Below are 26,159 nucleotides of genomic sequence, written 5' to 3' on the forward strand. Positions count from 1 at the left end.
TTGTCAGTATCATATACAAGTATTCCACTAATTGCTTCAAGACAAGTTGACACATGTATGTCATCGAGTACCAATGATAGTGGAATGCAAGTTGAAATGGTTGAACGTTCCCAAATACGGCTCTCCGTGCAGGGTTGAACATCGTTGATTCCTAAAGATTGTTTCGTATTTGTGCGTTGTTTCTCGTTCTTCTGTGTCGTGTTGGTCTTTTTGGCAATGTGTGTCTTGTCATATTGGACTGCATGCTATATTAAGGCTTCTCTGTTGCTGGTGTAGATGAAGTTTCTTTTTCGTTCTTAGTTGTAATGGAATTGATGGGATCTGTTCAATTTGCTTTTCAAGCAATCCTTATCAAACGTTCAGTAACTATCACACTTATATGATAATACGTGTCGGGATTATATAGCATTAAGCTAAACATATGTAATTTGTATTTAAATACAATAATTTCATTATTTTCCTGATATTTAGGGCATTTGTACTTTTAAATTTTAAATTTTGTATCGCTTCCGGAAAATATAACGCACAAGTTTATCGTAAATAAAGCAAAAATAAACGACTTGCAAAAAGTAGAACGTTTGGAGAGATCTCAATAAATAGCGGTTATAAATTAAAATGAGTATTTTTATATTTTATTTTCAAAGTATCCAAACGAAATCTTTATAGACATATTATGTTGAACTATTTTCTGCCATTCTAACTTTAAACTCGTACATTCTCTAGTTATCATAAATCTGTGAAAATAAGTGAGGAAAACTGTTACAATATTGGGGACAAAATGGCATAAAGATTTTGAAACAATACGAAGACAACTTAAATTTAATTGTGTATTGAGAGCGTGCAAAGCGCACGCGTAAAAACTCTTCTTAACGGTTTGATGCACATAAACCAAACTCGTGTGTATTTGAGAGTTGAGCTACAGCACGTGCGTTTTCTCATATGATTTGCGCCGTACGCATGCGCAGTTCCGTTATTCACTTGTCAAGAACAACAACAACATTATTATGACGTGTGATTGAAATTAACGGTCCCAGTGTTATAAACGGACGTATCGTAAGTTTTGATAATTCAGATTGCTTTAAAAATAAATGTTTTATTTACCATGCAATGGTCCTGTCAGATTGTATACGCTAGTAGATCAAACACAACCCAATTAAAAACGCGATATAAATTCGGATACTATCTATTCGGATACGAAATGTCATGTCAGCTGGTTTTGTCTGTGTATATGTATCAGGGCCGGCTCCAGAGAGGACATCACTGGGGGGGGGGGCACACAATTTGTTCCATAAATCAAATGCGGGGAGGGGGGGGGGGGGCGGGGCGGACACAAGAAGTCAGTGTATAATGAACGGTCATATATCAATACGTTTACACTTAATATAGGTTATTTCAACATAAAGAAGTAAATATAAAACTCTGTCTGTTAAAGATGTTTAATTTTTATTTAAAATTGTAATTTACATTCAACAGTACAACAAGTAACAAATACACTCTGGCTCCAAATGGTAGGGGGCTGGCAGCTAAGTTTAACCACACTGAGCTGGTAGGTGGACTCTTAACATGACAAGTTCTGAAAATAAAAAGAGAGACAAAAATCCATAGAAATGTAAAATTCAGTTGAATTAACTATGCAAACATTTTATTTCAAAATAAACATAATTACCGTTGGTCTGATCAATATTTCAATTACCATACTTTATCAGAGCATGAACAAATGTGAATATTATTAGTTAAAAATGCAAAAGCTGAAAAAAGTGCACAAACCATTTGATAAAATGTAATTTTAATGCAATTAATATCTACAAGATGTATACATAGCGGAACAGGCTTACAATGTATATTATTTTATGGGCTTTATTTATTGTACTATTAGTATAAAGAACTTTGTTAATACATTAACCCCCTTAATCTTTTTGTTCCTTTATTTCAATACTTAAGAGTAAAACAATTAAAACATACTGAATAAACTTAGCGCAATAAACGCAATTATAATACATTTAAAAAAATTCTTACCTTAGACTCGACAACTTTGGCTCAGAATCAGACTCTGTGTTTTTTGGTTTGTTGAATAGACCTAAAAATAGATCCACTGTTGTTGCCTTTCGCTTCATTTTTATGGAGACAATGCCGTGGTACGCTGTATTATATGCCGCAAGAAAAGTCTCCATATCTTATGTTCCCATGTTTATTACATCTGACAATACAGTGTTAATTGGTATACTTGACATCAAAACAAGGTTCAAGATCATCCAGATGCTTATTTTGTGTAAATGACAGACGCTTTATGTTACCCAGACGTTTAAAATATCTGCCGAAAAGAGAGCATATCGCACTAAAGAGATTCTTGCGACGGTGATAATCGAGTCTTAATGTACAACAGGTGCCCCCCTGTGGATAGTAGGCAGTAAAGTTGGAAGGGGCACTTCTTCTGTCAGAAATCGGGTAAATCGGAACATCTGGCCAACTTTGTTTCACAAAAAAACACTTACAACCCCCCCCCCCCCGGTAAATCCGTGCCTATGTTTTTTATAGTTGCTTACTATTTAGCTTACTATTTCGCGATGACTGGTCAAATTTCGAATAACTAATGCCAAACGTATATTACCTTCATCTAAAATGGACAATGTTTGATTTGATAGATGATTTGTTAGTCCAGGTCCCCTTGTCCAAATAATTAGACCAACTCAACTGATTATTCTCATATTTATAGGAATACAGGTCCCTTTTCTACGTTTTTAATAATTTTGCTTGACTGATGGAAACAATACGGTATCATTTTATTAGTTAATTTTCAATGGCATAGTTTACAAAGAAATTATTTAATTTGCAATGCCATTCTTCTGACTGACACTGTTTTACATTTATAAAATAGTTAACATTATGTACTTATCTAGTTATCATCCATACATAGTTATTGTACAGTTAAATGATTTGTAATTTCATGAATGATTAATGACACTGACTTAAAAAATCCATCTTTAACTTTACATACTTGGAACAATTAGCAAGATTTACTACCAGACAAGCCTCAAAAGGTTGAAGTGTGGGTAAGTTAACATGTCATACTTTCAAGTTCTAAGATTTTGTTGATCTATAATATTAATTATGTGATAGCACCATAAAAGCAAATTGTATTGTTCGAGTACCAAAACAAGTTATGTTGTGTGTGTTTTTTTCTTCAGAAAATGTCTGATTCAGAAGATGATTTTGCCAGTGCTGATGAAGGAGAAATTGCAGGTTTAAAACCTGGTAATATACTGTCTTTGTATACTTCTCTTATAAGCATTGAATGTTTTGTTTATTGTAACAATCAAGAAACAGCAACGTCATAAAAAGGTGCTCTGTTTGATAAATGCTGATCCCCCTGTGGAAGGCTTGTCATAATCACTTCATTAGCTCATATAAGTAAAACTTAGTCTCACATTCAGTGAATTTAAGGTCAAATTGAGGTCAAGTGATGTGTGTGGTCTGGAATAATTGATGGTTGTAAATATCAAATTCTTTGAGTAAGTAGTATTGATGTTAATTGAACAGACAATTTGGGTTACCCAACAATGTTTACCTTCTGAATTAGTCCGAGTCAAAGAAAAGGTCCATGTTGAGGGCAAAATGAGTTCTGGTGATATGGGTGAGTGCAGAGTGTTAATTGATAACATCCATGCAAGTATTAAAGCTCTGTGCAAGCAGTATTAGCATGAACCAATGATTTTTTTAAACAAAAGTAATTTATGACACATGAGTGCAGAAATAACATTTAGGGTTTAAGAAAGCATTTTTTTGTTTTAATAGAATACCTGGGAAATTCTATTTATCATGATTTATTTGGCAAGAAGGGGTTATGAACTTTCAAAAAATGTTTTATTTTTTTAACCCAAAACTGGTACTATGATAATGTGTGGAAGAAATCCACAAATTATCCAAAACATTTATAATTACTGGTATATTGTTTATTCTTTAAAATATATCTCCTCTTTTAACTAGAAATAACACTTTTGATCAGAAAATTAATAGTGAATGATGTTAACATTGTTGTTTTTAAATTTCAATATGCATAGCCTCTTTTCCTGTTTTCACATGTATTAGGCCACAAATTCTTCTCAGCCACTTAAGAGTTATATTTACTTTTTTTAATGAATGAAATCATTTTCAACACTGAGGCATTTAATTAAACGTTTTAGGTCTCAACAACATATAAAGGCAAATAAATTTAGATACATGTATCATGAAGTCAGAACTTCCTTACTAACATGAACATTCTAATTTCTAGGCGGGCACTCTAGCAACCCTGATTTGTTCATATCTTCCTATCAATCTGTTATGTCATCATTTAAGCGTAAAACATTTAATGTTTGCAATAAATTTAAAATAAATAAATGAAGTGATATTGTTTTTGACTAATAAAACCAATGTACTTTAAAAGGGAATATTTTCAAACTTATTTGCATTTTATATTTATACATGAGTAATCCTTTCCTATATTTTTTTTAAACTTTATATTAATTTGATATTTTTTAACCAAAACAAATATTAAGCTGATAGAAGTTTCTAAATAAAAATAAAAAAATAAAAATAAAAATCCTTGCGCCCAAGGATTTTGGCGTTTGAGACTATAACTGATTCATGAGAAATTGATTATTTTATTTGTTTGATCACAAAACAATATTATTTAAATTTCCACAGCTATGTAATAAATTGAATTTAACATTACATTTTGTTTCCACACTTTGTAAAGATATAAAATACAAAACTTTAAGTGTCACTGCTCTTACCTTTTTTAAGATAATTTAACAGGAATCCATTTTCTTCACCTGAAAATGGAATTAAAACTATGACTTTCAGAAATTGTTGTATTCAGATGTTGATAATTTAATGGGTTAATAATTGAAATGTTTGTTGAATGTAGCTGAATGCTTCCGGAAGTATTGTTTTGCCAATAGCGTTTGATATATTACAATAATTATGGCCGATTAAATTCACTTTCCTAGTTGTCCTTTGAAAAATTTGATGAAAAAGTTTACTTGCCCTTCAAGAAAAACTCAGGGAAAGTCGGGCAAAGGAATTACACACACCTGTTGAAAATGATTGCAAATGTCATCGTCTGTTTATAACTAAAAAATAAATGTAATGTCTAAAGATTATTTTTTTTCTCATGATTCTGCAGAAAAAGGCAGTATATCACCATCAATTACTGATATTGAAAAACCAAGTGCGGCTGAAGAGGCCCTTTCTCAAGCGAAAGGGGGAGCTAAAGCAGATGAAGGCGAGCTTAAGCCAACATCAACTAAGTCTGTGAGTGAGAAGGGTGGGAAAGGGAAAAAAGGGAAACGAAGCAAAGCGAAAGGCAAACAACCAGCACAGAAATCCACTGCAAATGAAAATCTAGTCAATGTTACCTCTGCCAAAGTGGAAAATGCTCCTAGCAATGACAGTAAAGATATGAGTAGTTCCAACAAGCCTGAGGCTGATGTGATCTCTTCAAAACCTAAGGATTTTGAAACCAAAAAATATGAAACATCCACAAGTGGTTCTGTTTATGAAGAAGAAACATCTCAGGACACTTATAAAGAACGGAGAATAGAACCAAAGTCAGATACTGATATTCACTCTCACAATCCCCCTGATAATACTCAGAATACACCAGAAAAATCTGATGACCATAAAGAGGAGCCAAGTGACGGGCAACCTGATGCAAGTTTATTGATATCTCCTTCCTCACAAAGTATTCAGAGACCACCTCTTGAACACACTGACAAGGAAGAAGCTGTGTTAGATAAACTGTCTGGAGCAGCCGCTGCAAAGAAGGTGATTCTTTACTTTAAGTTGTAAATCGAAGCTTCACAAATTTAGAAAAGCCATCTATTATTATCCCCCGCCATAGGCGGAGGGATATTGTTTGGCATTGTCCGTCCGTCCGTCCATCCGTCCGGAGCCATATCTTGGAAGTGCTTTGGCGGATTTTATTGAAACTTGGTATGAGTATATATATGGATAAGAGGATGATGCATGCCAAATGTCATTGTACACCATCTGTTAATAACGGAGTTATGGTCCTTTGTATCTTGAAAAAATGCTTTTTTAAGTGTCAAATATAACACTTTTGTGTCCAGAAGCATATTGGCGGGGGGATATCAATTCAACGAATTTGCTTGTACTTGTCCTTGAATTTTCAATCAAACGTTTTTACAATATTCATTTCAACTCCCTTTTCAGCTCTATGAGTTGAACCTTAGCAAAAATGATGTAAAATGCACTTTAATTCTCAATTGCATAGTATTCTTAAGCAAAAAAATTTACATTTCCCTATTTAAGTCACAGCAACTTATCTCAATGCAAAGGGCGCTGTCCCTATTCAAAAACAGGTACATGTAAAAAAAAACATCACTTGTCACCATCATATGTAACCTAAGATCCACACATTCTTGTTTGAAAATTTAGTATATTTATTCTTATAATCTGAGACCATTTGTATTTGTGTAGGAACCATTAAGTATTGTATGCATTATTGTAATGCAAACATTGTGATCTCAGACTTGTATCATTTACAGAATCGAATATCACAGGGTGCCACCAATCATATTGCCATCTCAGGTTAATTCATCTGCATCTTATTCTTAATGCAGTCTGCATAGGGTGATGAGAGAATACTTTATGCTGGCTTTGTTGTTCCTGTGTCACAAAATTGTATGCTCCATATTCCATATGACTGAAAGTGACCTCCTAAATTAGAGTTTGCTGATCTGGGACAAAACTTTCCTCTTTCAATTTTTTAACCAAAAATCTAACTGTAGATGCCCTTGTGGATAAGCAGTCACAATAAGATTATTGTGCTGACTCTTTACCCACATCAATTCAGCCTAGTTACATCATGAAATGTCATTTATATAAGCCCCACTATGGCCAAAACTATTGTTAACCATTTTCTGTTCCTGCTCAGAAGCAAAGTGACAATGACCATATGAAACCAGTATAAAACCAGAACAGTCATTGAGGGACTCACTTGCTGTTCAGGTTTATTGCTGTTTGCTGCTCTTCACTATATAAGGGTTGTAAATGGAGTCTTTAAGACTTGATTTGGTATGAAAAGTACTTAATTTAAGTCGATCACGAAAGTGACTACAACTATATCAAAATGCCTTTCTAAGTGGTAAAGGGTTTAATAAGCTCTACTATGTACATACCTAATTTTTCTTTACTTAACATTTCAGAGTGGCTGGGGGTGGGGCTGGGGATCCTCATTGCTGGAGGTTGCCTCGAGCTCTGTGGCCACATTCACTAAAGAAGTTGGTAGGACACATTTATAGAACTTTTGTTAACACCATCTTGTATAAAAAAACTCTGTCATTGTTGTTATATTTATCTGTTGTTTTTTTTAATTGGTTGACAAAAGTTGTTGTTTTTTTTTTAAAGATAAAGACATATAGTTATCTGTGAGCCTTTAAAAATGAGTTTAGTGGTAGTAGGTGGGTAATTGTATTTTACTTTGACAATTGTTAAGACTAGTGAAATGAATAAACAGGTCAATTTATTGACATGGTCAGAAAATGGAGATGTAGAAAACATAAGATTCGTACATTTTTTATACATCTATGAAAATGCACATCATGTTAGCTAGAAACTCATTCACATTCACATGAACAATTACTCTACAATTAAATTAATAATTTAATAGTTATTGCCCTTTAATATTTGTTCATATTCAATTTTTGCCTCAAATACGTATTGGTCAACCAGATAACACAGGACTATTGTAGAAGTCATGGGCTGATAAAATTTTTGTCAAATAATCATGACAAACTGAGCCAGGACATTACCATTGTGATGTTGTCTGTATTTTAGCAAGGATTTATCTTTCATGTATTATATACATTCATTGTCCCTTACTTTATTATTTAGTTTAAACCTATTTATTTTAGCTTGATTGCATCGAAAGCCTAAGGCTTATATAAACGCTCTCGAGTCTGTTTCGTTAGAACCAGTACTTGTTGTCTTTGGGGGAGATCTAAAGAACGCTCCCACGGTGGGGATCGAACCCTTGACCTCCCGGTCGCTAGGCGGACACCATATCCATTACACCACGGCGACTTTATTATTTATTACTATGATGTCTTTAAAGTTTAATATGACACCTAGCTATTACCAACAAATAGCTAAATTGCCAAAAGAGTGGATGTATAAGAAACTGCTGATGTATATACACTTATCAATAAATGTTAAATCATATTTATATAGACAGGCAGTTAAAATCCTTTTCTATTTTTTACATCAATTAAATTGTTTTAACAATTTTTTTTTGACTTATATAAAAAGAAAAGAAAAAGCACACATTTAAAGTAGTTTATTAAATAATGATAGCATAAATTTTTGTACTGGAGTGGATACCTTAAATACACAGATTTTGTAATGATTAATTGATTAATTAGATACTAAAATTTCTGATTTATTAACAAACACTTTGAGTGGTTATTACAACCAATAGTGAGTAGGTGAATTGCCTCCCTTTATGGGATTGAAATACTGATGCGAAACAATAAATATGTCAACAAAAGTTTCCTTTCTCTTCAGGTGAGGGTCTTCACACTGTGATGGAGACTGTAGAGTCAACATTGAATGTCCCCAGTCCAGAGGATCTCGTGCGGAAGAAGGCGTCATCCTGTGAAGATGCTGAAGTTGCCAGCACTGAGGGAGAGACAGGTTGGCTTGAATTGATGTGTCAAGTCATTTTTTAATCTTTTTTAAAAGGCCTTCGGCCCAAAAAACATTCATTATAACTTACTTTAAAATCATATCAGAGTTGTGTCTAGAACATGTTTATACATAATTATATAATAGTCGAATTAATAAAGCAATAAACATGAATAAGGTATTGATTTTTTTAGCTCGGCTGTTTTCGGAGAAAACCCGATGTATTGTCATAGCCAGCTCGTCGTGTCGTGTCTTTCCGCCGTCCGGCATCTGCCATGCTAAAACCTTAACATTGGCACTAAAATCAAAGTGCTTCCACCTACAACTTTGAAACTTCATATGTAGATGCACCTTGATAAGGTCTTCACGCCACACCCATTTTTGGGTAACAAGGTCAAAGGTCAAGGTCACTGTGACCTCTTAAAAAAAAAATTCTGACAAGCTTTCATTTATTAAAAACTGAACCCGCAGCGGAGCGTTGGCACCCGTTATGCGGTGCTCTTGTTTAGATCTGAACATAGTTGTGGTAAGCACATATCCACACACACACACACAAATATACACAAACAACAAAAGGATACAAACAAAACAGATCTTGTGTTTATATGTCAAAAGTATTTGATTTAATTATTGATATTTTTCAGATAAAATATATATGCATAACTTTTAAGCTCGGCTGTTTTCGGAGAAAACCAGAGGTATTGTCATAGCCAGCTCGTTGTCCGACGTCAGCCGTCCGCCGTAGGCGTCGTGCAAAAACCTTAACATTGGCTCTAAAATCAAAGTGCCTCTACCTACAACTTTGAAACTTCACATGTAGATGCACCTTGATGAGTTCTACACGCCACACCCAATTTTGGGTCAGTAGGTCAAAGGTCGAGGTCACTGTGACCTCTAAAAAAAAAAAAAAAATTCTGACAAGCTTTCGCAGCCAAGCATTGGCACCCGTTATGCGGTGCTCTTTTTTAAAATAGCTTCATCATTAGAGCTCATTAATTATAAAAAAATAGACCAATAACTTATACAATTAGTAAAATGATGTACACACAATGAATAGCTACCACCTTCTCCCAACACAATTCATTTATTTGTGTTTTTATTTACACTTGGTCAGAACATTTATTCTAATCATCTATTTCATCAGTTCAGAAATAGCTCCAGTCTGTTGAAAAACATGGCCATCAGCTAAGTAAAACCTTTTTAGCACTCTAAAAGTTACATTATTTTTTTTTATAGTTCAATCTTCTTGAAACTAATTGGTCAGAACATTTGTTCTGATGATATCTTGGGGCTGCACTGAGCTGGTCAGTTCCGTTGTATAACAGGATAACAGGTGAGCGACTTTGGGCTTTTCAGGTCTTTTTTTTGTATCATAGCTTTGAGGCAAACAATGTTATCAACTGTCAAGTACTGACGTCTGAAGCCAGCATGCGATTCGTCGCTTTTATGAATGTTCTCTGCCCAAGAGTGTAAACGTTTATTAATTATCTCAGAAAATTCTTTGTACATCGTATTTCTTTGTACAACAGAAATGCCCCTGTAGTTTCCAGGGTCATTGGTTGTACTGATTTAAAAATAGGACATATTATGCTGGTTCCGCTTTATTGTGGAAAATTACTTTAATACTTGCAGTCTGTTAAGGTTTTATGCTGTTTGCTGCTCATCAGTATCTAAGAGTTGAAAATGAAGCCTTAAAAACTTGAATCTAGTAAAAAAGGTCTTAAATTAAATGTGACTTTCTAAGGGACTACATACACATCAAAATACGTATCTAAGGGGTAAAGGGTTAATGTTAGTACGTTAGATTTTCCTTCTGGACATCGATGAATTGTTTCTTGTATCATACTGTTGTTTTCTTTCACGACGTTAAAAGTCTTAAAGCTTACTCTTACAGATAGATTTAAATTCATTGTTGCTGATACAACAGATTTCAATTCAATGGCAGATGATATAGGGAAATGATTGGAATCATCTCTATCTAATACTAAAAAATCTTTTAAATATTTATTAAAAAGTTCTGGTGACGCTATCATGTACTCAAATAGCTTGTTCCGTCATTTGAGAAACAAGTGAATTGGCCATTTTTAGCTCCACTATTATATATGAAATATATATAGTGGAGCTATCCTACTCACGTCGGCGTTAGCGTTCCCGTTAGCGTTAGCGTGCAAATGTGTAAGTTTGCGTACTACCCCAAATATTTCCTATGTCCTTTGACATATTGCTTTTATATTTTGCATGCTTCTTAACCAACATGACCCCAATCTATAAACAAGAGCAGACAACTTTATCAAGCATTTTGACAGAATTAATGCCCCTTTTATACTTAGAATATGGATATTATTGATAAATCTATGTTAAAGTTTGCGTACCACCTCAAATATTTTCTATCTCCTTTGACATATTGCTTTCATATTTTGCATACTTCTTTACCAACATGATCCCAATCTATAAACAAGAGCAGACAACTGTATCAAGCATTTTGACAGAATTATTGCCCCTTTTATACTTAGATAATTGAACACTTTGCTTAAATTGCCATAACTTCTTTATTTATGATCACATTTGATTCATACTTTGACAAAACAACACTTACCTGACATACCACAATGAACTCCACCCAAACCATCCCCCATGCCCCACCCCAGAATACCCCCCCCCCCCCCCCCCCAAAAAAAAAAAAATATAAATTTTGATGGCTTACATTATACTGTCAAGCACTCGAATAGCGCGCTGTCCTCTGACAGCTCTTGTTAAGGTCAAGGTCACTGTGACCTCTAAAAAAAACAAGAGCACTGCATAACGGGTGCCACGCTCAGCTACAGATGCAGTTTTGAATAAATGAAAGCTTGTCAGAATTTTTTTTTTTTTTTTTTTTTAGAGGTCACAGTGACCTTGACCTTTGACCTAGTGACCCCAAAATGGGTGTGGCGTGTATAACTCATCAAGGTGCATCTACATAATGAAGTAGGTGGAAGCACTTTGATTTTAGAGCCAATGTAAAGGTTTTAGCACGACGCGGACGGCAGACGACAAGCTGGCTATGACAATACCTCGGTTTTTCTCCAAAAACGCCGAGCTAAAAAAAATTCTTACAAGCTTTCATTTATTCAAAACTGCACCCGCAGCCGAGCGTTGGCACCCGTTATGCGGTGTTCTTGTTTCAAGACGTACAACTACTAGACAAATTTGGAAAGCATTATTTGCTTGCAGACAAGCAGAATTGTGCAATCACTCAACTTGTTTTTGAACAATTGAATAATTAAAATATTTCAACACTCCTAGTGGCCAATAAAAAAAGTCATTCTGATATGTGATATTTTTTTCTGCACCAAATCATAACTCCAACTTTTTTTTATTTGATTAGAACAACTAAGGTCAACTTGTAATAATACCTTATGTAAAACATTTTCTCGTTCAGAGACTGCAGCAGAAACTCTCGCAGACAGTGACTCAGAATCAGCAGAGAAGGATCAGCCCGGTTCCCAGTTAGTTTCAGTGACAGAGCAACCAGGAGACTCAGAGGCTGAAAACCAATCTATGGCGTCTGAAAACAAGTCAGAAAAAAATCAGTCCAGTGGATGGTTTTCCTCGTGGGGAGTGTCCAATATTACAAAAATGGTGGGAAGCACAGTAAGTCACTGTCACAATGCTTGCTTAAAGTTTATTTTAGCTGTACATAGATATAGCAAACTCTTTTTTATGACACAAATTCAAACAATACATTGATTATATTAGATAACAAATATTTCAATGCTAAAGATAAAGAATATTAAAAGACTTTTTTTCTTTTCTGGGATAATACTATCAGTAAGTTTTATTTTTAGTTAATGGAAACAATTAGTATTTTCATTAGTGCTAGATTGATTAATATTGAATATTATTTCAATCACACCGATTAAAAAAAGTTGATCATTGAAAAAATTATTATAGAGGATCATTTTCAGTTTTTTGTCATTAATCATTTACTTAAAACACTTGCCATTATATCATCCCAACCCTCAATGTCTCTATAAAATTCAGCGTAATTTGCAAAATCTTATCAGTTCTGTTAAATCATTATTTGATAACGATTTTTCTTTTGCTTCTTCAGTGGCCAATTTCCTTATAATATGAAATGTGTTATGTTGGCAATAATAATTTGGTTCCAAAGCATTTATTAAAGAAATCTATAAATATAATGTCACACAAAGTGACAGACTGTTTATAAGGGATGAATGTATTATTGATCACAAAATAAGGTTGATAAAGTGTATCAACTCCTTTCCAATATAAATTTAATTATCTCTCTACTATTATCTCATTACAGAGCAAACACCTTGTCACAGGCAGCTTGGATGCACTCGAATCGCTCGGCAAAAAATCATTCGAGGCAATAAAGGAGAGAGACCCGGGCCTTAAGAAGACACGGGGGTTTCTACATGACAGGGGAGACAAGCCAAATCTGTCCGCTGTACTGCGTGAGGCAAAGGAGCAGGAAGAGAAACGTGTCAAGCATGAGAAAGAAACCGAAGAGGCCCGCAAGGCTCACTTTGGATCTCTTTTTGACGAGTTTCAAGGTAGGCCTAGTGTTTTGTAGCCCAGAATTGTTCAAACGTGAGCTTGACGCAGTAGTCCTGATATTGTCTCCAAAGACATACTAATTGGTGAGAAACGTTATATTTCTGCTGGACTGTGAATAATCCAAATAGTGCCTTTTTGATCGGCATCTTGCAAAAATGGGTATTGTGCCTTATGCAATCAGCATAGTTCTAGATCAGCCTGCACATTTGCACAGTCAGGTTAGACTGTCTGCAAAATTAATAAGACCACAAAATTGTGCATTACTTTACAGTGGACAGGGTAGCTCCTCACCAGACTGTGCAAATGGACAGGTTGGTCTGGAGCTACGCTAGCCACATATGGCGTGAGACCTATTTTTGCATGATGCAGGTCATGCCAATATTTTGTTTTGTATTGTTCTCTTATTATTTTATACAAATAAGTAGTTTTTTAGGGTCCTCTGTATATATTGATGCATGACTATGACTATATGTAGTACATGCTACAGAACACATACACTATAACAGTCAGTGAAAATAGACTCATAGCCCTGCACTATTCAAGTCCATCTGCTACTTGTCTGCTCACATCTATTGAGTTTTAAACATAGCAACTGCACACCCTCCCAGCATACTATTTTTCACAAACTAGAAGATGTTTTTTTTAGCAAAGATAAAATTGCATTTTGCTATTTCTAGCTTATTGAATAAGTATATGTTGTTTGGACAAAAAGAGACAATTTGTATGCCCCCGATGGAGGGCATATAGTGATCGGAGAGTCCGTCCGTCTGTCTGTCTTTCAGTCACACTTTGCGTTTAGGTTTCAAAAAATGCTCATAACTTCTATGTCGCTTTAGATGTAACCTTCATATTTGGTATGCATGTGTATATGGACAAGGCCTTTCCATACGCACCCAAATTTTGACCCCTTTGACTTTCACCTTGAACTTAGGGTCCGCGTTTAGGTTTCAAAATCTGCGTTTAGGTTTCGAAAAATGCTCATAACATCTATGGCGCTTCAGGTGTAACCTTCATATTTGGTATGCATGTGTTTATGGACAAGGCCTTTCCATACGCACACAAATTTTGACCCCTTTGACCTTGACCTTGAACTTAGGGTCCGCGTTTAGGTTTCAAAATCTGCGTTTAGGTTTCGAAAAATGCTAATAACTTCTATGTCGCTTCAGATGTAACCTTCATATTTGGTATGCATGTGCAAATGGACAAGGCCTTTCCATACGCTTACAAATTTTGACCCCTTTGACCTTCACCTTGAAATTAGGGTCCGCGTTTAGGTTTCAAAATCTGCGTTAAGGTTTCAAAAAAGGCTCATAACTTCTGTCACTTCAGATGTAACCTTCATATTTGGTATGCATGTGTATATGGACAAGGCTTTTCCATATGCTCACAAATTTTGACCCCTTTGACCTTGACCTTGAACTTAGGGTCCGCGTTTAGGTTTTGAAATCTGTGTTTAGGTTTCGAAAAATGCTCATAACTTCTATGTCGCTTCAGATGTAACCTTCATATTTGGTATGCATGTGTGTATGGACAAGGCCTTTCCATGCGCACACAAATTTTGACCCTTTGACCTTGACCTTTAACTTATGGTCCGTGTTTCGAAATCTGCGTTTAGGTTTTGAAAAATGCTCACAACTCCTATCAAAGCGTTTTTCGGGGACATATGTCATCAGATGGAGACAGCTCTTGTTTTATTTACTGCCTTGTCTTATCAAAATGACTACATTTGCCAAGATTAAATAAGCATTTTGACTTTTTGTATGATAGCAGTAAATATGACATATTACATGATTTTTCCCTTTTGGGTTGTTTTTTTTTCCAAGAAAAGTTAAGCTGGTCTACTTGTCAGCATATTGAGTTATTGTAATGAAACTTAGTACATATTAGATTCAAATGTTGCTTGGCATATGGGATGGGTAGGGTCGAGGACTGGAACGTCAACAATTTAGCTTTTTTAATGAAACATCAGTAGCAGAGATAAACTAGAGCCAGAACTTGCTGGAAATTGCTCATGGGGTGTCCTGATTTCTTACCATTACTAAATATAGAACATGGATTCCACTTAATAATTTAAAGCCAATTCTAACTATTTTCATGGAGCTGCAATGATGGATACTTTGCATCAAAATGTCATATAGTTTTTCAATTGTAATGTAAATACAGACTTAGATACTTGACATCGAGACTATTTAAAGGGTGAGTAAAATCAAGTGGGTCCTGGGATTTCTTTTTTCCATAGTAAGAGAATACGAAATAACATGATAATGCCACAGTAAATAAGTTATTTAATTACATTCTATTTGAAACAAATTGCTTAAAAAAACATGAAAAGCACAAGAAATTATTGGTTTAAAGTTGCCCTTAAACCTAAAACCAGTTGTTATGTTTCTCAGAAATTACCCATCCATGGGCATTGGATGATAAGATCAATAGTGAATGACCTGTTATTAATGCCCTTCCATTGTGTGATATACATGTATCAGGTGGGGCTCAGAACGCTCATACAGAGCCAGGCATTTTCCAAGAAATTGATCTATATGGAATTATAGGATCACTTTTTCACCTCAGTAAATAAAAAACAAAAACAGTGACAAGTCAAACAAAATTCTTTAAATTCTTAGCAAAACCTCATTATCACTTGACCTTGGACACTAAGATTTCAAAACAAGTAAAAATTTGAACAAAATTGTAAACCAAATCCAAAAATCACTTGGCCTATAAAAATGAGATAGGACACTAGTTGCTTGTCAAAGAAAATTTCTTCACAAACGCTTAACCATTTGATGCTCATAAGAAAAGTAAAAATTGCTCTGTACAACAGGCATTAAACCAGAACAACCTGAAAGTAACTCGCAGTCTGTTCTGGTTTTATGCTGTTTACTATGCATCAATACTTTAGGGTTGGAAATGAAGGCTTTTAAACTTTAATATATTATCAAAGGTCTTAAATTAAATTTGCTTTTCTAAAGGACTACAAATTCATCAAAGTGCATATCTGACTGGTAAATGGTTGAAATCACTTGTTATTTTTGCAGGACTTGCCCATCTGGAGGCTTTGGAGATGCTATCCAACCAGTGTGAGAAGCGTGTGAACACCCTCCTGGGTAGCCTGCCCCCTGACATGCTGGGTAAACTCAAGCCCCTCCTCCTCCAGGTAAAAGCCCATTGTGAAATAGGAGAGGAACTGGAAGAGGAGGAGGAACAGGAGTTTACCATCCTTGTCATTGATCTTATAAAGCAGCTCAATGTGGGTGTTACAGCTGACAAACTTATAAAGGTAACATTGAGACGTGTATTAGAGCATATCATTATGGGCATTACAGCTGACAAACTTATAAAGGTAACATTGAAATGTGAATAAGAGCATATCAATGTGATCGTTTCAGCTGACAACAGGGCTTGAATTACTTTTTTTTTTCAACTCGCAAAAAATTGCTAGTTGTTAATATTTCAACTCGCATTTTTTATTTCCAACTCGCAATACAAGTTTTCATAATAATGCATCCTTTGGTTGATAAAAAGTGATTGGCGATGTTCACTAAGCACTGAAAGGATGGACCTATGTTTATTTTAACTAAAAACTTCAAAGCAACATTGTAACACAATTGAGTGTAAAGAGTATTTTTTTTTATATCAGTTATATCATCCAAAGTTAATGCCTCGGTCCATATGGGGCGACATCTGGCCTTTTGCTACTGTTGCCACTGATCCACCACCTATTCACAGCTCTGCGTGGCTGGAACCCCTCATTATCTCTGATAGAGATTCGCATTAATTGGTCCATCCTTTCAGTGCTTAGTGAACATCGCCAATCACTTTTTATCCTTTTCATAACAGAAAAGCATCTTTCACACTCAGCATTGCTGAGGGGGTAGAGACCAATCAGATGAATCGCAGAACATCTTACACACATTGCCGTCTTGGTCTCTCTCCGTGTTCAAAGTTATTTTTAGCTCGTCTTCCCATTTCTTAACTGTTTTGGCATTTCTTTTTATCTGGTTCGGCCTCGGCTTTTTTGTCTTCCACAGAGGAGACGGAGGAATTCGCCACAAAAAAGCTAGTTATTTTTTTAGTAGACGACATTTTTGAGTTTTTAAATCGTCTGCTAAACGTGTTCCGTCTATTTATAAGAATGAGGAATTAACGAAATGAGCTTCGTTTTAAAAAAAACTTCATACTGAATAACTATCGCCAATTTTCACTTAAGAAGGGAATAACATACTTTCAATTGCAATAATATAATTTTCAATGTTCTTTACTAACTATATCGGCAGAAAGATACAGTGCAGAGCGTAAATATATTTTAAAAAATATTTCGTAAAATTATTTCTGCTAGAACGGAAGTAACCGCTGAAATACATTATGCAAATTAGGGTAATTCCAATTTTCAGATCTATTTTTAGATCGAAACTAGACGGGGTTTAATTATTTTCGTACTTGGTCGGAAGACTTTCGATCGGCGAACAAATCTTGTAATGTATTTAATCCAAGATCTTTAAGCACCTTGTTTGTTTTTTCCCCAACTCGCAAAAAATGGCGAGTATCTAAATGTTGCACTCGCATTTTAGACGTGTTTTTTAAAATGTACTCGCAAATGGCCTGTTTGCGAGTGCTTAATTCGAGCCCTGTGACAAACTCATAAAGGTAACATTGAGATGTGTATACCAGCATATCAATGTCGGATTTATAGCTGACAAACTCATAAAGGTTACATTGAGATGTGTATAAGAGCATATCTATATTGGCGTTACAGCTGACAAACTCATAAAGGTAACATTGAGATGTGTATGAGAGCATATCAATGTGGGCGTTACAGCTGACAAACTCATTAAGGTAACAGTGAAATGTGCATAAGAGCATATTAATATGAGCGTTACAGCTGACAAACTCATTAAGGTAACAGTGAAATGTGTATAAGAGCATATTAATATGAGCGTTACAGCTGACAAACTCGTAAAGGTAACATTGAGATGTGTATTAGAGTGTAACAGCTCAATGTCTGCATTACAGCTGACTTACGCATGAAGTAACATTAAGATGTGTTTTAGAGAATTAGTTGCAAAGTCATAAACAGCTCAATGTTGGTGTTACAGCAGTCAAACTCATAACGGGTAAGATTGAAATGTGTATTAGAGTACATGCATAAGTTGCATAGTAATGAGTGTAGGTCTGTTTTTTATGTGCACAATTTTTTTTGATAAGATAAATAACAATATTTATTGATTGATATTTTCGAATGTTGTACAGAAAATATTGTAATGCAAGATTTGAGAGTTCCTGTGGTCAAAATAATATCAGCACATCCTTGAGCCAAGTTAAACTTTTAGTTTAAATATATTTCTTGATTGCATTGAAAGCCTTAGGCTTATCAAAGCACTCTCAAGTCTGTTATATCAGGTAGAAGCAGTACTTGGTATCTTTTGAGAAGATCTGAAGAACTCTACTACAGTGACCCCCTGGTCACTAGACGAACGAAATACCAACTATTCCACAGCCATCTCTTCACTGTTAAATAGAGCCTTTAAGATTTTCATGTACATGTAATTATAAGAGTTAATTCAGTCAAGTGATAAAGTAAAAATTCAGTCTTGCTGGATCAGAAAGCAGACTTTCAGGACTTGGGTTTATGTGGTTTTGTGAATTAAGAGCATATGTTCTTGGACAATCGGCGTACAGAATTCGAACCAAAGGCAAACTTTCTGTTGTCATTGGCTCCAATATGAGACTTCATTAGCACTTTGCCTCAATATCTTATCTGAAGGGACTAAGTGTTACATTTGCAACATTTAAAACTTACAACAATTGCTACAAACAGTGAAGCTGTGTTTCATTAGTCATTGAAATCTCACTGACCCTTAGTTGTTAATGAGAAGTGAACGAGCCGTCATTTGTTCAAACAACAATTCCAAGAATTTGACCGTAATATTATTATTGGTGTTTATTTTTAAGTCAAGTTAATTTTAAGTAAATATTTATAATAATCAATGTCACTAATGTTTTAATACATTCTAAGTTTCTTTTAAAATGTGCTTTAATTATGATGTAATTATCTATGAAATGTTATTTATTTATTTATATTATTTAATTGAGTACTCATTAATATGATGCTCGGGGAAATATTTACAATTGCAGTGTAAGAAGGTGTCCTTAAGAATTATGCTCTTTTGGTTTCAGGCTCATGACAAAGTTGTGGAGAACCTCCAGTCAATAGAAAGTGAACCCAAGACCACAGATGCACAGGTGAAAGTGATTTATATGAGCATTGATCTGGGAAAATGGGGCTTAATGCATCTTCCTCAGATTAACCTGTGCAGTCTGAACATTTTTAACACTCAAGTCACTAATTATTTTAACATACTACCATATTACCATTATGTGAAGTGGGAATAATACATAAATCTTGAAATTGACTTTTATATCAAACATACATTATATGGAGTTATACCTGTTGTAATAACTATTTTTGACAAAGTTGAAAAGACAATATCCTTTGTAATTGAATTATTTAAATTGATCTTACTTAATAAAATGAATGTTAGATGGATTCAATTTAATCCTCAAAAACCTATGGTTTTTAATATACGGTTAACATAATAAGAAATACATTCAGTGTTCATGAAAAAGTCTTTGAAAGTGTGTATTATAATCAAAGTACAGACGGAATATTACAAGAATAAATTCAGAATATGAAATGAACAGTTTTGTTTGAGAAAATACCAAAGTTATGTCCATTCCAAGTTTGTGAACAGCTTTGTTTGAGAAAATCACCAAAATGATGTCCATTAAAATGTTAATGTCTTATCATACTTCACATAGCACATTCAAATGTTAATGTCTTATCATACTTCACATAGCACATTCTATTATCATACTTCACATAGCACATTCTATTTTGTTCTATTTGAAGGTGATTCATCAGATTGCCATCAGCTGCTTGGCAGAGTTCACTTCAAAAAGCATCGAACAGTTTCACAAGTCAGGGGAGCTTATCTTGCTAAGCCAGACACAGTTGTCTGACTTTGTCAAAGCCAGTGAAACCCTTTTGAAGTAAGTTTGAGAGCAAATGCTGTTTTGGATAAAGGTCATGTAAAATTGCATAAATAAAATGTTAGAATTAGTACTTAAAATGAACTTGATAAGGACACATGTATTATTCTATTTTGTTCTGCCCTTTTAAATTATCAAGTGATGTTTTTGATATTGATAACAAAAATTGTGTTCAATTTATCAACTTTTGATCTAATTAGAGAAATTGAATATTAAGGAGATCTTATGCAGTTAAAATAGTTCAGGTCTTAAATAAATGCTTTGCATTGATATCCTTTCGATTAGAAATATTTATCTCACCAGATGACAATATAATTTCAGGTTACATTACATATTTTTTCCTACATCATTTGACCAGTGAACCTTTTAGCTGCTAGGCAGGCTATTAAGTACAGAGGAAACCCTTTATACCATTTTTATGGTGTAGAGAACAGTGTTAAATCTTAATTAGACACATGATGTTTGATTGCACATTGTTTAGATTTTTAACTTGATGTTTTACGGCAATATACATAGAGATTCTGAAAGTATTGCCACTTTAAATTTCTCTTTCACAAATTATATAAGCAAGGTCAAACAGGTCTGAAACGCATGTAGATTTGTCTGATGAAGACATAGAGAATAACGGTTTACTTTCCAGTTGTTGTATGATATCAGGTGAGGCTTTTATTTGACCAAGCCTGTATACAACCAAAGGGCAGTATCCTGACGTTCTATTTGTCATACTTCTACGTTTAAAGAAATAATAAAATCTAATCTCCAAGACACTTGATTTTTAGGAATGAATTTGTTTACGACGTTTCATGTGTAAGTCATGATGTCATGCGCACTTGTGATTTATTTTTGTACAATATGTGTTTTGCTGTTTTTTTTGTTGCATTTTTGGTCTAAAATATATTACATCTTGGTATCAACTTGTTTGTTTTGTTCAATCTGATTTTCTTTTACCAAAATGATGACTTTATAGTTGATTCTGAGTAATATGACCTACCTCCAAACATGGAGAGTTATAAACCCTGTTAGAGTGATTATTATGATTATTAAAAAAATATATTAGGAACCTTTATATCTGTGAAATATCTAGTGTTATAATATAAAATCAAACTGATCAAAGAGTTGCTCCATTGTTTACAATGATATGATTTTAATATTGATGTTGTTATGCTTTAACTTAGTAATGACATAACAAAATTAAAAACAAAATAACAGAATTCATTGTTGTGCAATCCAATCTAAATGGTTAATAATAATTTATTTAACAAAAAATGTAGGTATTTGTGTTCTGACATAATGAACAATGTAGGTAACCTTTTGCATATCAATATTCAAGTTCCCTTATAATAAAAAATCCCTCTTAATTGGAATTTTAGCATCCGAAAGCATCTAGAAGGGTTTCACTGTACATGTATATTGTTTATCTATTTCATTTTTTTTCCAGGTTGACCAAGGTCTTGTGTACTGAGGTCAGCATTTTGTCAACTAAGTTCACAGGAATCTTGAATAAACAGGTAAAATTAGAAAAGGGGATATAAATACAAAGTTCACATTGTGTTTAACCTCTAGAAAATATATATATATATATTTCTTGCATCACGCACTAATATACAATATTTTGATAATTGATTCAATTACTTCCTTTGAATGTACATATCTCATTAATATAACAGACCTTTTATGAAAGCTTGTAAATTAATGGAAACAACTATGAATGGAAATTTATTATATTTTAGTTATTGTGAATACTTGGTTATTGTTCAATTCTGATGGCTTTTAGTGCCAAGCAAATAAACTGATTGGTATTCAAAACTTACATTTTATTCTTTTTATCCCATAATGTTCGCATTATTTGTTTCTGTCTTCTGTGGAAAGGAAGCTAAAGAAATTGGTTTTTGTTACACAACAATAAAACATTAAATGACATTATGTAAATAAATAAAAATGACGTCAATTTACTGCAAGTATTTGGTATATTTCCACATTGTTGAATACATCCAAATTTATCACATGGGCGTTATTTTGTAAGTGCTGGTATGAAGATGCAACGTTCATTTTTAAAAAGAACGAAATGGATATTAAATGATTTATTGTTATTACTTTGTTGTTTGTTTTTACAGGAATCCAAGGATGAGATTAAAATAAATCACCTCGTTACCAACATTTATCTTGAGGTAAGTTTTTAGTGTAGTATTATTTAAGCTTTAACCCCAGCATGCAGTAGGACCTACCACCAGCCAAGTGGGCTGGGTATATCTATGTGTGGAGATCAGGAGGTCTAATGATTGTTGAAATGTAAATAATACTAAAAGCACATGTGTAGATCAGCTTATTTCACAGCAAACACTCCTCTGAAACCCTAGTATCAGAGGTATTATATTTGGTATGTTGCATACGCGTATGTAACATTGTTAAATGATGCTCTACTTAATGTGTTCAAATGATGCCCCTGGGGTCAAAACTTACCTCGCCCTTTATAAAGGCTTCTTTAACCAAATAACTTAAGAACCTTTTCTTCAACATTAAGGCCCAAATGTGTAATACATGTATTTGGCATGTAAAATTGTATGGTGGTCCTGTATCAATTTTTTTCAAAATCATCTCCATGCAGTCAATCGCTAAACCATGATTCCTATTTGTTTTCATAACTTGAATGCAGTGAACACAACAAATCTCCTGATACCAGAAGGCCCAATAGTTTGATATTTGTTATGTAACATCCATAGTAGTCCTCTACCAAGTTTGCCCAAATTGTGCGGCTGTGGTCAAAATTGGCCCTGCCCTTGGCTAACTTGTTTTTCTCATATGTATATCTAGTTCAAGATTAAAAAAATATCTGAAATAGAAAGGCTTAGAGATTTGATATATACATTAATATTTAAAATCATATGATAGTCCTTTACAAAGTTTGTTCAAACCATGCCCCATGGGTCAAAATTGGACGCACTCTAGGGGTAACTTTTTTCCTTTTATGTATATAAAAAATTAAAAACAAATAATCTGATAACACAAGTCCCATTGGTGTAATTTGTTTCAAATATATATAGTGAACCCTTAAAAAATCTTCTCTCAATCTAAAAAGCTGATAGCTAAATTAATTGCGTACAAAGTTTGCTCAAGGGATTTTCCTGCGCTTTTAACTGCCCACCCAAGTGGTCTAATTATGTATAGAGACTTTAATAAAAAAAGGACGTTTTATATTTGTCCAAGCACAAGGCTCAGGGGTGAGATACTTTGTATGATATTTGTATCATCTCCAGGGCCATTATGGCCCTCTTGTATGATATTTGTATCATCTCCAGGGCCATTATGGCCCTCTTGTTTTGTGTTTTGTGATGGCAGTAAGTCAGCTCAGTATATTTGCTTGTACATTCTTGAAATGTAAAAGTATGTTTATTTAAATTGATGAATAATTAAAATGTTTCCACCTTTTTAGGCCAGTAACAGCAGCTCATATATACAAGATGGTTTCCAGCTTTTATTGCCTGTTCTACAGCAAGTTATTATTGAGGGAAGTGTGGAACCGGATCAGTTATAGAAAGGGACCAAGTTTTACTGCATGTGAGCCAAGAATGGAGGGGGATCAGTAATGGAGTGATATCATATTAGTGATTGATTGGGATCATTCTTTACTGCTAGTGAGCAAATTATGAGCCCATGTCAGCAATATACTGCCAGATCATTTCAGGACTGGGATAACCTTCTCTTGACGTCATGATTGAATACATTGTGGATCACACAACTGGGATCACCATTTTCCTACAAGTCCACATTATAAAAGTTAGAAAACAGATCAGTTGTACACTGGGATCACAATCATGTCATTGAATGTTTAGCTGACACAACTTGTTTTATACTAGTATTACTAGTACTCATTAGAATGCATTTTCTGCTTGTTCCTCTTTGTTTACTCAGGAATGTTCCTTTTATGATTTACTTCATCTTTTTGTCTTTATCCTTTATCTTTCCCAATAAAACAGAACACTGTCTAGTGAATCACTAGCTTTGGTTAGTGGCTCAAGTTTTGATGAGGTGCAAATAAGCCTTTTTGTATACTGTACATCTTTGTCACATCATCTTTATCTTAATGATTGACAAAAATGCAGTTTAAACAGTTTAAAAAGTCATTTAAACCAATGTTATTATACTAAGTCAGTTTTCTCTGTTTTGAAGTGTGTAAATAAAGCAAAGTTTATGCCATATAGTTTTATTTAGACTTAAGTCTGTGTGATAATCATAGATTCTTATGTAAACAATGCTTAGCAGTATTTCATTGTAAAGAACATTTTTTGTTGAAGAATGCATTTATAAATCAATTATGATTTAGTTGAATATATTTCAGACCGTATGCTACTTACAATAAAACATGATTTAAGTAATCTGTGAATGTTACTTGTTAGATATAAATCAATTGTATTAGTAACAAAACAAAATAAGTTTTGTTAATGTTTTATTTTTACCTATTTTTTTAGATATATTAGATTTCTTTCTTTATATATAAGAATAATTACATAAATATCATTTAGCAATTATTTTTTCTGTGCTATTTCCGGCTAAAACTCTGAACATTTTTATTTCCTGTCAGTGACTTGCAAGAAATGTAATTCCTGTCACTAGCATTACAGTTTATAGTGAGTTACTCCCCTTTGTGTATTTGTATGCAAATTACTTCAAATGCAGTTACAGAATTATTGCCATTTTCTTTAACAAGTTTATGGGTTACATAAATCAGCTATTCAAAAAGGTATCATAGGTATCATAAGTTAACATGTATCTTTCAGACGTACATGGTATACTTAAGAGTATTTTTCAAGAATGCCTTAATTATGCTAGATTGGTCATTGTCAGCTCTGGTGCTACTTACTTGTACCCCGGGTACTCTTAAGTATACTTACATGTTCCCCGGGTACGGTAAATATACTAAAACATACCCGAGAATTTAAACACTTAATCGGTCGGTGTCGGCTATTTTTTTACCTTTATTATGTTCACATTTATGTCTATTTTCTGTTAAATGGCCTCTATATTATCGGAACTCATACTCAAAAAGCATGTTGATGCAGTTTTTTTAAGAGAAGTTTGTTTAAGATGAACAATACCGTATTACGGTAATCGGTAGCGCGTTTTACCACATCGGATTTTGAGTGGAAAAACTACTCGGGTACAGTCTAATATCGTCTGGGTACATTTAAGTATATTTACCGTACCCGAGGTACATATCAGTATACTTAAGAGTACCCGGGGTACATGTGAGTAGTACCCGAGCCGACAATGACCAATCGAACCTTAATTATTTATTGCTTTAAATGTATTTGCAGGTGTCAGATAAATGGTGTAAGTGTATTTGTAAATATGTGCTATTATGTACCCATGTATAGATATTCACGTCCATCGCATTTGCTTCAATCACCTTAATGGTGTTAAGGTTGTAGGTTTATTTATTTCGTTGTGTATAAATTTAAGAGAAACAAGACTATTGCCAAGCAATAAAAGTCCCCTACCCGCTCCACCATTGTCAGAAATTCCACTATTGTCAAAATATTTTTTTTATTTGTTGCCATAGCAACCATAATTTTTGACGTAGGAACAAAATGAAATGATGTGCATAATGTCCATATTGCCATCTATCCATGTTCCAAGTTTCATGAAAAAATATTAAGAACTTTTAAAGTTATCGCAGGATCCAGATAAACACCATTTTCAGCAGTATTTCTAGTCTATTTTTTGCCATAGCAACCATAATTTTAGACGTAGAAACAAAATGAAATGACGTGCATAATGTCCATATTGCCATCTATCCATGTTCCAAGTTTCATGAAAAAATGTTAAGAACTTTTAAAGTTATCGCAGGATCCAGAAAACCACCATTT

The 26,159-nt window shown here is 34.0% G+C and overlaps 1 protein-coding gene and 1 long non-coding RNA gene across 2 annotated transcripts; one reads left to right on the forward strand and one right to left on the reverse strand.

Moving 5' to 3' along the window:
* The first annotated feature begins 963 nt into the window (after positions 1–963).
* Positions 964–25,794, forward strand: LOC127879003 (protein FAM114A2-like). Its single transcript, XM_052425586.1, has 13 exons — positions 964–1,053; positions 3,186–3,252; positions 5,165–5,805; positions 7,209–7,287; positions 8,566–8,694; positions 12,107–12,318; positions 12,995–13,244; positions 16,284–16,525; positions 19,423–19,488; positions 20,156–20,295; positions 21,734–21,803; positions 22,410–22,463; positions 23,726–25,794. Exons 2-13 carry the CDS (start codon positions 3,189–3,191, stop codon positions 23,825–23,827), a joined length of 2,049 nt encoding a protein of 682 aa, XP_052281546.1. The 5' UTR covers positions 964–1,053; positions 3,186–3,188; the 3' UTR covers positions 23,828–25,794.
* Positions 1,427–2,163, reverse strand: LOC127879010 (uncharacterized). Its single transcript, XR_008048884.1, has 2 exons — positions 2,017–2,163; positions 1,427–1,573 (listed from the first exon to the last, which is right to left on the reverse strand). It is a non-coding gene; the product is annotated as an uncharacterized LOC127879010 (long non-coding RNA).
* Positions 25,795–26,159: the final 365 nt, after the last annotated feature.

The sequence above is a fragment of the Dreissena polymorpha genome, chromosome 4, assembly GCF_020536995.1.
Source record: "Dreissena polymorpha isolate Duluth1 chromosome 4, UMN_Dpol_1.0, whole genome shotgun sequence".
NCBI classification, from domain to species: Eukaryota; Metazoa; Mollusca; class Bivalvia; order Myida; family Dreissenidae; genus Dreissena; species Dreissena polymorpha.